We start from the raw sequence: 13,695 nt of genomic DNA on the forward strand, positions 1-13,695 counted from the left end.
CAGCTGCTGACAATCATCCCAGGTGGGATTATGAGTAAACAAAATGGAATCTAAGAGGTCAATGAGGCCTTGGGGCTTCTCTGAGAAAGGAGGGTTTTGGGTCTTCCAATTGTACAGGTCACTCGTGGAAAAGGGCCAGTACTGATAGGTTCGCTCTCCGTCCGGGTTAGTTGGTCCCACTCGGACGGGGAGCGCCTGAACAGTGGATGAAGGTAACTCTGGGTCCCCAGGGTCTTGCTTACCCCTATCTCCCTTAGTTTTCCCCCGGGTCCCCAATGCCGGTCCCCCCTCACGGTCGGTTCCCGTTGGCCCTCTTAATCCTCTCGGTTTACCTGTGGGAGCTTCTCTCCTCGGAGGGGATTGCAAGGAGGGCACATATGGCGGAGGCCTTATCTCCGTTTCTAGATCTATCAGGTTTGGATAAGATGATTCCTGAAGGACTGGTTTTGGGTCCTCTTTCTTTTTGGTTTCCTCCGGGGGGATCTCCATCACCAGGACCTGTGAACTGGAGGAACTAGGAAGTTTGTAAACAAAAGGTTTTAACCATTTAGGCGGATTTTCTACTAGATCCTGCCAGACCATGACATAGGGGACTTGACTTGGATGGCCCCAGGGATCAGGAGCCATAATCTTCTCCTTCACAGCCTGTATGATGGACGGTTGAAAGGTGCCTTCCGGAGGCCATCCAACCTGAAAGGCGGGCCACTCTGCAGAACAAAGAGTTATTAATTTACCTTTTTTGACTAGCAAAGACAAGTCATGGGCCCTGGCCCTGACATCCGAAAAATGGTCAGTCATGAGAGAAAGTGGGGTAGATTCTCCCTGCCCCATGGTCAAAGAATAAACGGTAAGGAAGAGAGAGAATAAGTCAGAAGTGAGAAAGAACGATGCACCAGAAGAGAACGAGACTAGAGACAATGCCGGCACACACACACAAAAACACGGAGAGCCAAAGACAAACACACGGACAAACAAACGTCGGCCGACGACACAGCGCTGGGTTTTCGGGCCCCCTGAATTTTCTTGCCTCCCGGTAGCAGATTCACCTTACCGAATGACGTCCGCTGTTCACCAGGCTCGGGGTCGGGAGAGGAACTTTCCTTCCCGCGGAGTCGGCTGCCCCCCAGCGCGTCCGCTGGCCTTGGCCTTACGCCGGCTTGCTCCCCCTTTATAAAAAAAAACCTTCTCGCGGAGTCGGCTGCCGCCCAGCGCGTCCGCTGGCCCCGGCCTTACGCCGGCTTGCTCCCCCTTTATAAAAAGCCTTCTCGCGGAGTCGGCTGCCCCCCAGCGCGTCCGCTGGCCTTGGCCTTACGCCGGCTTGCTCCCCCTTTATAAAAAAGCCTTCTCGCGGAGTCGGCTGCCCCCCAGCGCGTCCGCTGGCCTTGGCCTTACGCCGGCTTGCTCCCCCTGCTTCCTGAGCACCGGTGTTATTATTTATCCTTCCCCTTTGTCCTGTAAGCGTTCTCTTCTCCCTGTCAAGGGATCCCGGACGAGCCCCCAAATGTTATGCCCGATGTCCGAATCCCCGAGCGGGAAGAGAGAAGGCTTCCAAGACAATGCAACTCGCAAAAAAGGGAAGTTTATTACTGTCTCGAGCCAGGGCTTTCTGCCACAAACATCACAGTGGTGCAGGGTCAGAAAGCGCCGAGCTCAAGCTTGGTACACAAATTTATAAGATATGCAAAAGCGGTTAGTAGCTGGCTTAAGCGGATTGGTTACATGTTTGCAAAGTAATTCTATCGGTACAGACTTTCGCGGGCTTTTCAGCTCTCCCTTTGTTCTTACTGGGCGCATATTGATTGGCTGGCTCCAGGTTACCTGATGGGGGTAGGGAATCTTACCATTTCGGGGGAAGCTAAAACTTAGGTCCAGGCCGCCCGTCACGGTATTAACTCTGGCAGCCTCACAGTTCCCCATGTTGACGCCTTCCATGAGAAGGTTGTCTCCAGAGCGTTGTCAATGACTCAGTCACTCATCACATTTCAGCACGTTGTACGGACTGAAGGTGTCCACTGCGGTGGTTGAGGAATGGCCCCCTGCCACCGGACTCTGTGCTCTGCTGGAGAACGTGAGATTAGAAATTCTGAGCACTTTGCGTCTTCTGAGTCAGTAGCAAAGAAAATTCTTATTACTCTTGGTTTGCCACTTGTGGTTCTACTAAAAGAAGAAAAAGAAACCCTTGGAGGAAACGTGCTTTTCTAGAAGGTTGACCGTAAGCTTTTCTGTTCTACCTGCTGGGGTCTGAGCAGCAGAGACAGAGGGAGGCACCCAGGGCATAAGTTTAGGGACTCACACTCAGGTGCCAGCCTTGCACGGACCAGGACTGAGTGTCTCCTTACAGCTTGCATCCTGGGCACCTGGCTTGCCTCCCCCAATCCTGCCCCAGCTGGCCCCTGCGGCCGTGCAACGCTGGGTCTGGCGGTCTCCCTATGTGGTCACAGGGCTTCTGGGCTCGTCCGTGGCTCTTTGAGCACTGGCAGCCTCATGCTGTGTCCACACGTCTCCCGTGGCCGGAACCCTCAGGTCCGAGCTGTGAATCTTTGCTCTTCAAGTACCCGGCCCAGAGTGGAGGACAGATACTTGGCTAATAGTGGACCAATGAGCAGCTCAGTCCATCAGGGGTCAACTTGATGAATTAAAGAGACAAGAACTCTCATGACTTAGACTTTTCCAGTAACAGTTCAGACAACGTCCCACCTTGGCACCTGCCAGGCTCCTTGTCCCAGCACAGCTGAGGTCTCTATGCACCGGGGCACTGAGGGTCCCCTCATCTGCATACCTGTGGAGTGGGCACCGCTCCCCCCACCCATCCTTCCCTGGGATTCTCTGACTTTGAGCATCAGGCTGAGTTACTGCGCTGGAAAGCTCCACCTCTGAGCACGGTTCTCCTCTCCCTCCCCCCCCCCCCGGCTCTCTCCGGAGCCGATGTCAGCCACGACCAGGCTGTCCTAGGAACACAGAGCCTGTGTCAGCCGTGGCCAGACTGTCCTAGGAGCATGTGGCAGAGGCTTGGGCAGGTACGGGGCGCAGAAGCAATGGCTGTGCTCACGCTTCCATTTCTCCCGCCCGCAGAGCGTGCTGAAGAAGAGGGACCACGTACAAGCCGAGTACGAAGCCAAACTGGAAGCTGTGGCTCTGCGGAAGGAGGAGCGGCCCAAGGTCAGGGGACCCCCCGGGGGCGGGCGGGCTGTGACGCCCCACGGGTGTGCCGGGTGGATTCATGTCCCCTGATCGGTATGACCAAAGCGCCCAGTGCCGGCTGGGGGGGTTGATGCTGTTCTTTTCCTCTCTTTGCTCCCTTTTATGTCCGATGTACACTGGGGGTTGAGCTTTTTATTACTGTTTCCTGGGATTTTGTTTTTTCTTTTTTTTGAGGTTTCCAGCTCTGCAATTCAGAGGCAGTTCCTGTCTATGAAATGGGACTGAGGAGAAAGGAGAACAGTCTAGATCAGTGTTCTCAGAAGTGTAGTTTGTGGAATGGTCCACAAACTGTAGCCCAGCCAAAGGCAGAGAAGCCGAGAGGTCCACTGTTAAGTGCTGTGTGCCCAGCCGCCCTCTGCCTGCAGCTGCCCGTCCCGCTGACTGGCTCCAAGCCGCTCCTCTGATTTTCTGAAACATGGTGCAGCCTGCTGAGCCCACAGCAACGTCTCATTTAAAAGAATGACAGGGGACACTGTATTTAAAAATCTCACTGTTAACAATTTTGGCTTCTAAATATAAGCACAGAAGTCCCTTTTCCTGGCGAGGGATGGAAGGAGAGACAACAAGTTCTGCCACTAGCCCAGCTTGGAAGCTGAAAATCCTGTGTTTCAAAGATGTCACTTAAATAGTTCTATCAGCCGTCCTCCCTACTCAGCACCCACTGTAAGCTCTTTCCCAGAGGCCAGTTTTGTCTTTTGGTAGATGTTCAGCCCAGTTTGGGACGGCGCCTTACCAGAGACAGGAACTGAAGGGTATGAGTAATAGGCCGAATTAAATGCTGACTGGGCCCTGGACTGCTGGCTGCCTGCGGGCCACACCCACCCGGGAGCAGAGGAAGCTGCTGTTTCTGGCTCCCGAGTTCCACCCAGCCAAGCTGCGGGGCTCGGGCCTCACGCTGTTCCCTTTGTGCCGGCCTGGGTGACTTCTCCTCTCCTCCCAATGGGTGTTGCAACCTTCCTGCTGCCGTTGCTCTCACCTCCCTGGAGCATCAACTCGCTCACACATCCGACTCATTCTCTCCGCCAGCAGAGTTCTCCCAAGAGGGGGAAGGGTTTCTTTCCAATCTGGAAGTTCCAAAGATTCCTGTACCCTTAGCACAGCGTGGGGGTGGGGGCACAGTGTCTGTCTTCCCTCTCTCTCATGGGATTCTGAATCACTCCAAAGTGACCTTGCTGCTCAGGTAGCCATGGTGATACCTAACAAAGCAGGGGCCACCACCATGATTCAGCACTAAGTGTCATCAACAGTGGGGGCAGCTGAAATTGTGTCTCCAGTCTGGGGTCTGGGGCAGCCGCTGCTTTGCTGGACCGTGGAGGGCTTGGTTGGCGGCCTGTCCAATCCACCACCATTTGGTAGATGGAGCACAGGATTGAAATCAGATGGCCCTGGGTTTGAATCCCCACTCTGTCCCCCAGCTCAGAGTTTTGCTGGTTTTGCTCACCGGCCTCTGTGGGTTTCATCCATGTGATTGCCGTGAAGATGGGAGAATCAGTCAAGTACCTGATGCAATAACAGATGCTCTGCTGGTGGGTCCTCTGTTGTCCAGACTGGCTCCCATTGCCTCTAGTAGGAATGCTGAATGAGAGTTTCGTTTTCTAGGTTTGGTGCCACCTTTTTTTTTTTTTAATTAAAAATTTTCTTTCTGAGTGTACTGGTGGGGGCATTGTTTGCTTGTGTCCCAAAGTGTCCCTTGCGTCCCCAGGCCTCCCAGACGTCTGTGGCAGCAGAGAGACAGCTGCTGTGGGAAGTGAGCAGCTTAAGGGTTGGCTGTGTTGTGTTTAATGTCTTATGTTTGAGCTTCAGTGTCCAGAGCTGCTGGTGGTGAGAAGAGAGCCAGGCTTTCAGGACACGGGTCAGGGCTGATGCTTCCCCAGGACTCAACAGCTTCTACTGTTGGTAACTGTCGTGGGAGCAAGACTGCTCACAGGTCCATCCCAGGGCTGCAGACAAGGAAAGGACTCCCACCCGAGGATGGGGAGTCCTCATGGGGAGGCTGGGGTCTGGGCTGGAAAAGAGAAGATCTGAGGGAGTCTGGGGGCTGACTTCCTTTTGAGGTGAAGTCTTAAAAGGTTGCTCTGAAGAGTGAGGCAGAGTTGATTTTATGTGAAGCCATGGAGAGGTATTGAAAACTGACCACTTCTCAGTAACCCAGGAGAAAGAGTTGGCCTCTTGGGTCTCAGTGTCCCTCCCTGGGATTTCACAGGGGAGTGGATGTCTTTGGACAGAGGACTGAGCCCTGTGACTCCGGCTGTTGGCTGGGTGGATAGGGAGCCCAGTGGCTGCGGCTTCTTGGCGTGTGCCGTGCTGGGGGCAGGCAGTGATGAGGCCTCTGGAACAGAGGGAAAATGTTTGTATCGTAGAATTTAAAGATTGCTCTGGTTTTAGGTGGAGGAAGGTCCGCAGATCCTGAGGTGGTTTATTCTCAGGCAAGTGGAGCTTTGATTGTGCAGAATCGGCTTCCTTATTTTAATTCTGATTTTAATTTGGAGAAATGAAATGCACTGAGCAGGGAGGGAGCTGGCTGCTTTTTGCTGCCTCTGTCGGGACCACGGACTTCGGGAAATCTGAGAATTTGCCCTTCCTTAGAAGCTATCAAAGCTATTAGTGGAAACAGAGGGGGCCCAAGGAATTGCATTTAAACTGGACGGGAAGCATGCATACTCTAATGTGGACTCCTGTGAGGGTAAACCACGGGGGACATTGTATTCTGCGTTTGACTCTTTTCAAATGCTTATATAGTCACATGTTGATTCAAAAAAATAAAAAAGAGATGCCAAGAGAGAATGTTTTATGAAAAGTTAGAAGAGAGAGGGGCTGTTTCAGACCCCGACCCACTGAAGCCTGGTACCAGATCCGGTGCCTGGTACTGGATCCTCCCAGAGGCTGTTGGAAGTGGGCAGCATCATCGCGGGCGGAGGCGCGTGGTGTGGGTGTGGATGGAACAGAAGACGAGATGTACCGCTTCTCAGGGTGAGCGCGGGTGAGGAGGGGAAGGAGCGCTGGAGGTCACTTGGACGAGCCTCTCAAAGGTGGTGGGCCTTTACAAATTCTTAGAACCACCAGAATGGTGAACATTCTGGAATGAGGGGGATGTGGCAGTGGGTAGCAAGAACTCCGGTTCTGAAATAGCAGATAGAAACAGGGGGACTTCTGAATATGGAGCTTCCACAGGCCTGAGAGTTCTGCAGGAGTGTCTGTGGTTTCCAGATACCTCTGCTGAGTGAGGAGAGTTCTCCCAGTTCTCTCCGCAGGAGCCTTGACCTCAGCCTGGTGTAGGAAGCCAGAGTAATCCGCCACAGCAGGGCAGGGCTCTGTCGCCTCCATCGTTTAATTCCTACAACAGCCTCTTCAATGCGGTTCCCACCTTACAGATGAGCAGCCAGGGCTCAGGGGACTTGTGTGACCCACCCACAGAAGCTCACACATGGTGGGGCTGGAATTGGACCCCCGATTTGTCTGGTTTCCAAGCTGGAGCCCTTTAACCCCACTGCGAGGGCTCCCAGCAACCTTTGCTTCATTGAGGGGGGCGCTTCCTGCTTTTGGAAGACGTGTGGCTGATGGCGGAGGGACTGGGGGGAGAACCTGGGCCTGCCTGGGCTCTTAGTCTGTGTCTGCCCGTCCATTCAGCCATCGTGCGTGTGAGCTCAGGGCTTCTCTCTCCTCAGCGTGTCTGCTCTCCACAGGTCTCGGGCGCTCACTTTTCCCTCCTCACCAGCCATTCTCTGAAGTTTGCTTCTTTTTATCTATTTTTTTTAAAACATTCTTACTGAATATTTGCCAAATTCAGTAGCCTCTTCTCAAACTTTACCCTGCCTCAATGTTTTCTCAACTTCTCTTCCATCTCACAGGTCACATAGAAAATGAAAATATTTGTATGGAACATTGGGTTTGAAGACCAGATTGCTTGAAACTGGAGGTGGCCAGCTCTGACTTCCTAGGGGGCTGGGGCGGGGGGGGTGGGGAAACCAGTATTGCTGTTGTTGACACGGCACCAGTTAGGTAGCTCTGCCTGTTTTTCAGTTAGCAGCATGTGACTGATAAGACGACTGTCTTGAATTGACTCTGTCCTTGGTCCCAGTCCCTGTCCCCCAGCAGCCATGAGTCCCCTCTTTCCCCTGGTACTGGGGTCATGTCTGCCTTATGTAATCTTTGCAGACTTTATTAACCTACTGTCATCATGGGAACAGATAATATGACGTCTCCAGCCTACCTCCAAGAAGGAAACTTAGAGATTTATATGTAGGGCCGAGCAATACCGGTTTCATGGAAAGAGCTCAGTGATGCATTTCTCAGTGAATGCTGAGTGAATTCACATTCCCGCCCTGCTCTCTAACGCAGATATATGTTTTATCTCCTCCCGTGTTACCCTTCTCCATTCACTCCATAACTCATATCCTGTAATGGAACTTCTCGTGAGAGAGAGGGGAACCAATATGAAGAATGCAGCCTTGTCCTCTCTTCAGAAATTCTGGTCTCATGAGGTCTTCTCTGGGGCTTCCCAGGTGGCTCCGTGATGATGAGCTCCTGCCAATGCAGGAGCCATGAGAGATGCAGGTTTGATCCCTGGGTTGGGACGATTCCCCTAGAGAAGGAAATGGCAACCCACTCCAGTATTCTTGCCAGGATAATCCCATGAAGAGAGGAACCTGGAGGAATACAATCCACGGGGTCATAAAAGAGTTGTACATGACTTAGCGACTAAATAACAGCGAAGTCTTATCTGGAGACTTTTTTGTCCTTCTTGGTGTGTGGGGAGCAGCAGCACCAGCCATTAACATTGGATATTTCCATCTCTAACCCCTCCAGACAATACCTCTAAGAGTATCTCAGTCAAAAAATCGAAACACTGAGATAGGAAGGAATGCTGGTGGTTGCTCGTGGGTAGATTGAGACACCATCCAGAAAGAAACAAAAACGAGAGGAACGCAAGCCCCAGTGGCCCTTCTCTCCATAAAGTTGGGCAGTTCAGTAGCTGGTTACTTCAGAGTACAGCTCACCTCTTAACACGGGATTCCTGTTATTCTCTTCTTTTTAACTCCCATTCCCCCCACCTCCTCCATCCTTGTGCTTCTGTGGCTCTGCTCGCTCTGACTTATTTCCTGCTTCTGTGTCCAGGTTTCTTAATAACTTGCCGACTCCTTTAGTAACCCTGTACGTGTAGGCCCTTCCATGGGTTCTACTCTTTGTTCTCTGCCTGCTGGGGTTCCCTCTCTCTCTGTCTGTCTTTGGGGGTCTGTGGCCTGTGAGCTGTTCCTGAGGTGGGTCCAGGGTTGTCTCACCTCTTGTCACTTGTCTGTCCCTCTGGAGCCACAGGTCCCCACTTCCACCATCTTTTTCTTTTTTTTTTTTTAATATTTATTTGTTTGACTGGGTCTTAGTTGTAGCACGTGGGATCTCTGCCGGGTCATGTGGGATGTTTTGTCGCAGTACATGGGCTCTCTAGCTGTGGGGTGCAGGCTCAGTGCCTCCTCGGCGTGTAGGGTCTTAGTTCCTGGACCAGGGGTTGAACCCACGTCCTGCATAGCAAGGTGCATTCTTAACCACTGTAACACTGGGGGAGTGCGTCCGTCATCTGTTAAGTGTCGCCTACGTGGTATTCCTCCCATCTCCCCCGTCCACGTTGTCCTCACTCTCCAGCGCCTCCTCACAGTGTGCGTGTCACAGGCTCCAAGTGAAGTGAAAGCCCTTGAACCATCTCGCCTCCGTGTCCAGCCATGTTTGTTTTCTTCCCACCTAGACTCTGGGTGACTTGAGACAAGATCTGCCTGCTGAGACCTCAGCACTTTCATGTCCCCCTGGTGCCCCATGTGGAATATGTTGGGAAAATGATAAGCTAAAAGCATTTCCCACATTGAGGCTCAGGCAACCATACAATCCATAGTTTCCATCCCCAGACCAGACCCAGGCATCTTTCCTAGGCGAGCACTCCCTGGAATCAGAGAGCCTACCCGCCTCTTCTCACCTGTCCAGGAAGTCTTCCTTTCAGAGCCTGGCTTTCCTCTTTGCCGCAGCAGTTTTGTTAAGCATACAGGATGTTGTTTCTGGACACTTTTCCCCAGATGCTAAAATTAGCATTGGTTGCAAGAGGAATAAGGGAAGTGGACTGTGCCTGCTGGGAGGGTGGGGAGGCGTCTGGAGCCTGGTTCCCTGGGTGCCTGCTGAGGCTGGTTCCCAGGATGTTTGCCAGGGATGCCCTGCAGACTTTGCAGATGCACAGTCAAGGCAGTGTTGTTTTTACTTCAGTTTCCCCCAAGGTGGCCAAGAGTAACAGGTGAATCAGCAGGGAAAGGCAAAAGTGACTTCGGTTCTGGCATCAGAAGATAAAAATTGAGTCCTTTTTAAAATTTCCTCCAGGAATTTAAGTGCTTTAGAGGACACTTACCCCAGCCCTTAAAAGTTCTTGCTTGTGTTGTTTTGCAAGTAACTTGCAGGATGTTAGTTCCCCAATCAGGAATTGAATCTGAGTCCACAGTAGCGAAAGCACTTACCATCAATGTCCTAGTCACTGGGCCATCAGGGAGTTCCCCAAATCTCTTTTCTTTTCAGTTGCCCAGGATATCTGACTATATCTCCTTCTCTCACTCATCCTCGTCTCTCCCAGGATAGTCTCTACGCCAGGCAACACTTGAATTCCTTCGCCTGGGCGGCTCCCCTTCCCCTGCTCTTGCGTACGCAGCCATGGCCCAGCGGTCTGGCTGGCAGACGGCCAAGTGCCCTCAGCACTTTGGAAACCCTGAAAGAGTCAACTCCCCCAGGCTTGGCCTTGTTTCTGGGCTCCTTTCCCATAATGTCTGGGTATAAAACTTCCCTGGTTGGTAGAGATTGACCTTGATGGTTTACATTCGGGATCAGAGGCCCCAGCACACAAAATGTACAAGGCCTCACTTGTTTTGGGAAAGCATTTGGTAGGTGACTGTGTGACCCAGCTTTGGGCAGGTTGACTCCCTGCCCCCAAACCCCCGGCCACCATCAAAGTCCAGTGGAGCCTCTTGAGTTAGGAGAGAAGCCAGCTTTGTGTTTGGGGTACCAGGGTTACCATTTCCCATTACCTTCTTTTAAGATTGGGTGTTTGAGTGGATGAAACTCACCAAAGCAAAGTGAAAGTTGTGAAATTCAGGCAACCTAGTTCTATTTTGAGAAAGTCTTCTAAACTTCCTTAAGAAAAACTAGAACTAGCCTGCTGTATATTCCTTCTTTGAATTTCATGGTTTATGGCATGCATGAACAACTTGCCTTCCATTTCCCCAGAAGTACCCAGTTTTAACTCTCTATTTTTGATTATCTGCTATCTGAGAGTGCGTGGATAAGTCTCCAGCTGATTTGTAAAGCGGGTCAATTGTCTTCTTATTGCAGTGAATTCTCTGGTTAATGAGAAACGTCATGGGTAATGGGACAGCTCATGTGATGTGAAAACACTGATCTTCTGCTTTCAGTATGGGGCATCGGAGCATAGCAGGGCAGTACCAAGCACTGCTGTACGCTTACGAAACCTACATACACTTTCACTTACAGATGGGTAACTCCTAAAAGGAACCAAAGACCGATGACTCTGAATCACAGTGTTTCTTCTTCCTGTTTGTAAACAGACAGGTGTTTCCCCCATGAGTCACCGTTTAGCTTGGATGGGTTTGAAAATTTGGGTCAGGGATGGCACCTTTCAAAATTCCTTCCTTCACTTGGAAACGCAAGGCTATGCCTGCACCTCCAAAGGAGGGAATGTTCGTGGCATTTTAAGGCAGTATTCTGGCCTCTCACAAACATGCGAGCCCAGCGGCATGAGGTCCTTGTACATACAGAGCTCTCGTGTACGCATCCCCCTCCCAGGTCCCAGCAGATGTGGAGAAATGTCAGGATCGGATGGAGTGTTTCAATGCTGATCTGAAAGCCGACATGGAGAGGTGGCAGAACAACAAGAGGCAGGACTTCCGGCAGCTGCTCATGGGGATGGCCGACAAGAACATCCAGTATTACGAGAAGGTAAAGAGCCGGTGAGGGGACGACAGTCCTCCCCTGAGAGCCAGAGCCTCTGGTCAGGCCTGCCAGGATGCCGCCAGGCCCACCTCCTTCCCTTAATTATGGGTTTAGTCTTAGTGAGCCCCGTGTGTCCTCGCCCCGCTCTGCTAGATGCTGGTTTGGAACTGGGGGCCCCCCTCACGTGCCCACAGGGGTTTCACCCTGCTGATGAAACTGGTTTTACCCTCCAAGTCCTCTAGTTCTTCTAGCAGCTGCTTCCCCAGTCAGGCCTGTAGCGCATGGATGTCCCCAGTTGATGGAGGCTTTGGGGCCCTTCAGGCTGTTCTGTGGTTCTGCACCCAAGGGTTCTTTGCATTTATTCTGCTATGGATCCCTTTGGTCATCTGGTGAAGCCTTGAGCCTCCTTGCTAGAATACTGTTTGTTTTTTAAAATAGACTTTAAAATACTGTTTTTAAATACCTAATACAAAAGGATATAGGATTACAAAGGAAAACTATTAACACTAAAAAACAGGTTTTTTTAATGAATCCCTTGACCTGTGGACTTCGAATTAAGCACCCCCAACACACACACACACACACGCACACACGCACACACACTCGACTGTCATCAAGCTGCAGCCGAATATCCTCAAAGTTTGCCCCTAGCACATCCAATTCTAGAGCGTGGTTGCTAATGAATCCTAGTATTTCTTAAAAGCTTAATGAAGATGAAGAATGGCCCAGTCATAATTCAACAAGTAACCTGTAGACTTGGAAATCAAGTTGGATAAGCATTAACTCAGCTACTCCCACCACAATTCTAGAAATATGTCCTCCGCCCAAACTGGAGGAATCCATCTCCTTCAAAAACACTGATGCTCTGGCCTGCTCAGAGGTAGTGTGTCTGTGTCTTAATTTGGAGGAGGGTTAAGGGAAAGAGTCATGGAATGGCCCTTACCTGCCAAGTCTGAGGATGGACTGTTTCAGGGGAAAAGGGGAGGGGCCATTCTCCTTTTCTCGGTACCTCTCTCCCGGGCACTTGCTGTGTGTCTGAGTTACATTGGGCTGGATGCTTTGCATATGTCAGCTTGTTAAATTTAAACTTAACCTTCACCATAACACTGTGAAGTGGGCTTTAGAGGCTCTCAATTTAAAGCTGAAGACATGGAAGCTCAGCCAGGTTTTAAAACTCTGCCCAAGGGCACAGAGCTTGTGAATGACTGAACTAGGGTCAGACTTGGCTCCACTGGGTCCACATGTCTGAGGATTCCCACACACTGTCAGTGAGGGAGACAGTCCTGCCTGCCTACAGGTGGAAAGATCATTCCAGGTGCAGCCAAGGCTTCATTCCTCTGCTGACTGGGCTGTTAGGCAGGGTGCCTGTCTCTGCCTTTGTTTCTTCATCTGAATGATGGTGAAGAAACAATGAAATGATGCCTGAGCACCTGGAATATGCCTGGCATGTGGTTGATATGCAGTGAATGGGGCTTCCATCCCTCCCTCCCGCCATCACTGTCCCCCACCTTCCCACTGCACCAGGGCCGACTCAGCTAATGTCCCCTCCTCTTCTTGGTGATTAATTCCAGTGTTCCCAGCGCCCAGATCTCAAACCCAGGACCTTCATCTGTGTCCTCCCACTATACCACAAACAGGGCCCCTGTCCTGGGGCCTCGTCTTGGCAGATGCTTTTTGTGTACTATCTGTGTACCTTGTACACATCGATAGAGCAGCAGGGCTCCTGCCATTAAGGGCCCCTTTGTCCAGTGGAAAGTGAAGGTGAAAGTCACTCAGTCGTGTCCTATTCTTTTCGACCCCATGGACCATACAGTCCATGGAATTCTCTAGGCAAGAATACTGGAGTGGGTAGCCTTTCCCTTCTCCAGGGGACCGTCCCAACCCAGGAATCAAACCCAGGTCTCCTGCATTGCAGCCAGATTCTCACACCATTCTCAGCTCACCAGCTGAGCCACAAGGGAAGCCCAAGAATACTCGAGTGGGTAGTCTATCCCTTCTCCAGCGGATCTTCCTGACCCAAGAATTGAACCAGGGTCTCCTGCATTGCAGGAGATTCTTTACCAATTGAGCTACCAGGGAAGCCCCTGTCTAGTGGAGGAGACACGTTAAGCCAAGAATCCCACCTCTTCAGAGAGAGGCAGGCCCTCCAGGAAAAGAACAGGAAGCTGGGAGGAAAGTCGAGGGAGGCATCATTCAGATCGGGATGGAAGAGGCAAGCAGACTGGGCAGGAAAGTCTGAGGACATAACTTTTAACCTGAGTTGCAGAGACAAGGAACAAATATTCCAGGCAAAGGGGACAACATATGTAAGGGTCCTGGGGTGGGAAAAAGCTTGAGCATTTGGCCAGTAGGTCACTTGGTAAAGAAAGCTGGTATTTAGTTGGTTCATTTGTATTGTTTGAATTTTTTTTTACAGTGAAAATGTTTCCATGTAATAGTTGTATAATAAAATATGTCTTTAAAATGATAAAAAAGGAAGCTAGCAAGCAGGCAAGCTGGTATGGCCTTGGTCCCCATCACCGA

At 51.2% G+C, this 13,695-nt stretch overlaps 1 protein-coding gene across 2 annotated transcripts in view; it reads left to right on the plus strand.

Annotated features, from left to right (window-relative positions):
• SNX30 (sorting nexin family member 30) overlaps window positions 1-13,695 on the plus strand; it is a 111,418-nt gene that overhangs the window by 90,793 nt on the left and 6,930 nt on the right. For both annotated transcript variants that reach the window (XM_043453817.1, XM_043453818.1), the window contains exons 7-8: window positions 3,073-3,159; window positions 11,026-11,178. In XM_043453817.1, coding sequence (XP_043309752.1) covers window positions 3,073-3,159; window positions 11,026-11,178 — 240 coding nt within the window. The remainder of the gene's footprint in view (window positions 1-3,072; window positions 3,160-11,025; window positions 11,179-13,695) is intronic.

The sequence above is a fragment of the Cervus canadensis genome, chromosome 30, assembly GCF_019320065.1.
Source record: "Cervus canadensis isolate Bull #8, Minnesota chromosome 30, ASM1932006v1, whole genome shotgun sequence".
Lineage (NCBI taxonomy): Eukaryota > Metazoa > Chordata > Mammalia > Artiodactyla > Cervidae > Cervus > Cervus canadensis.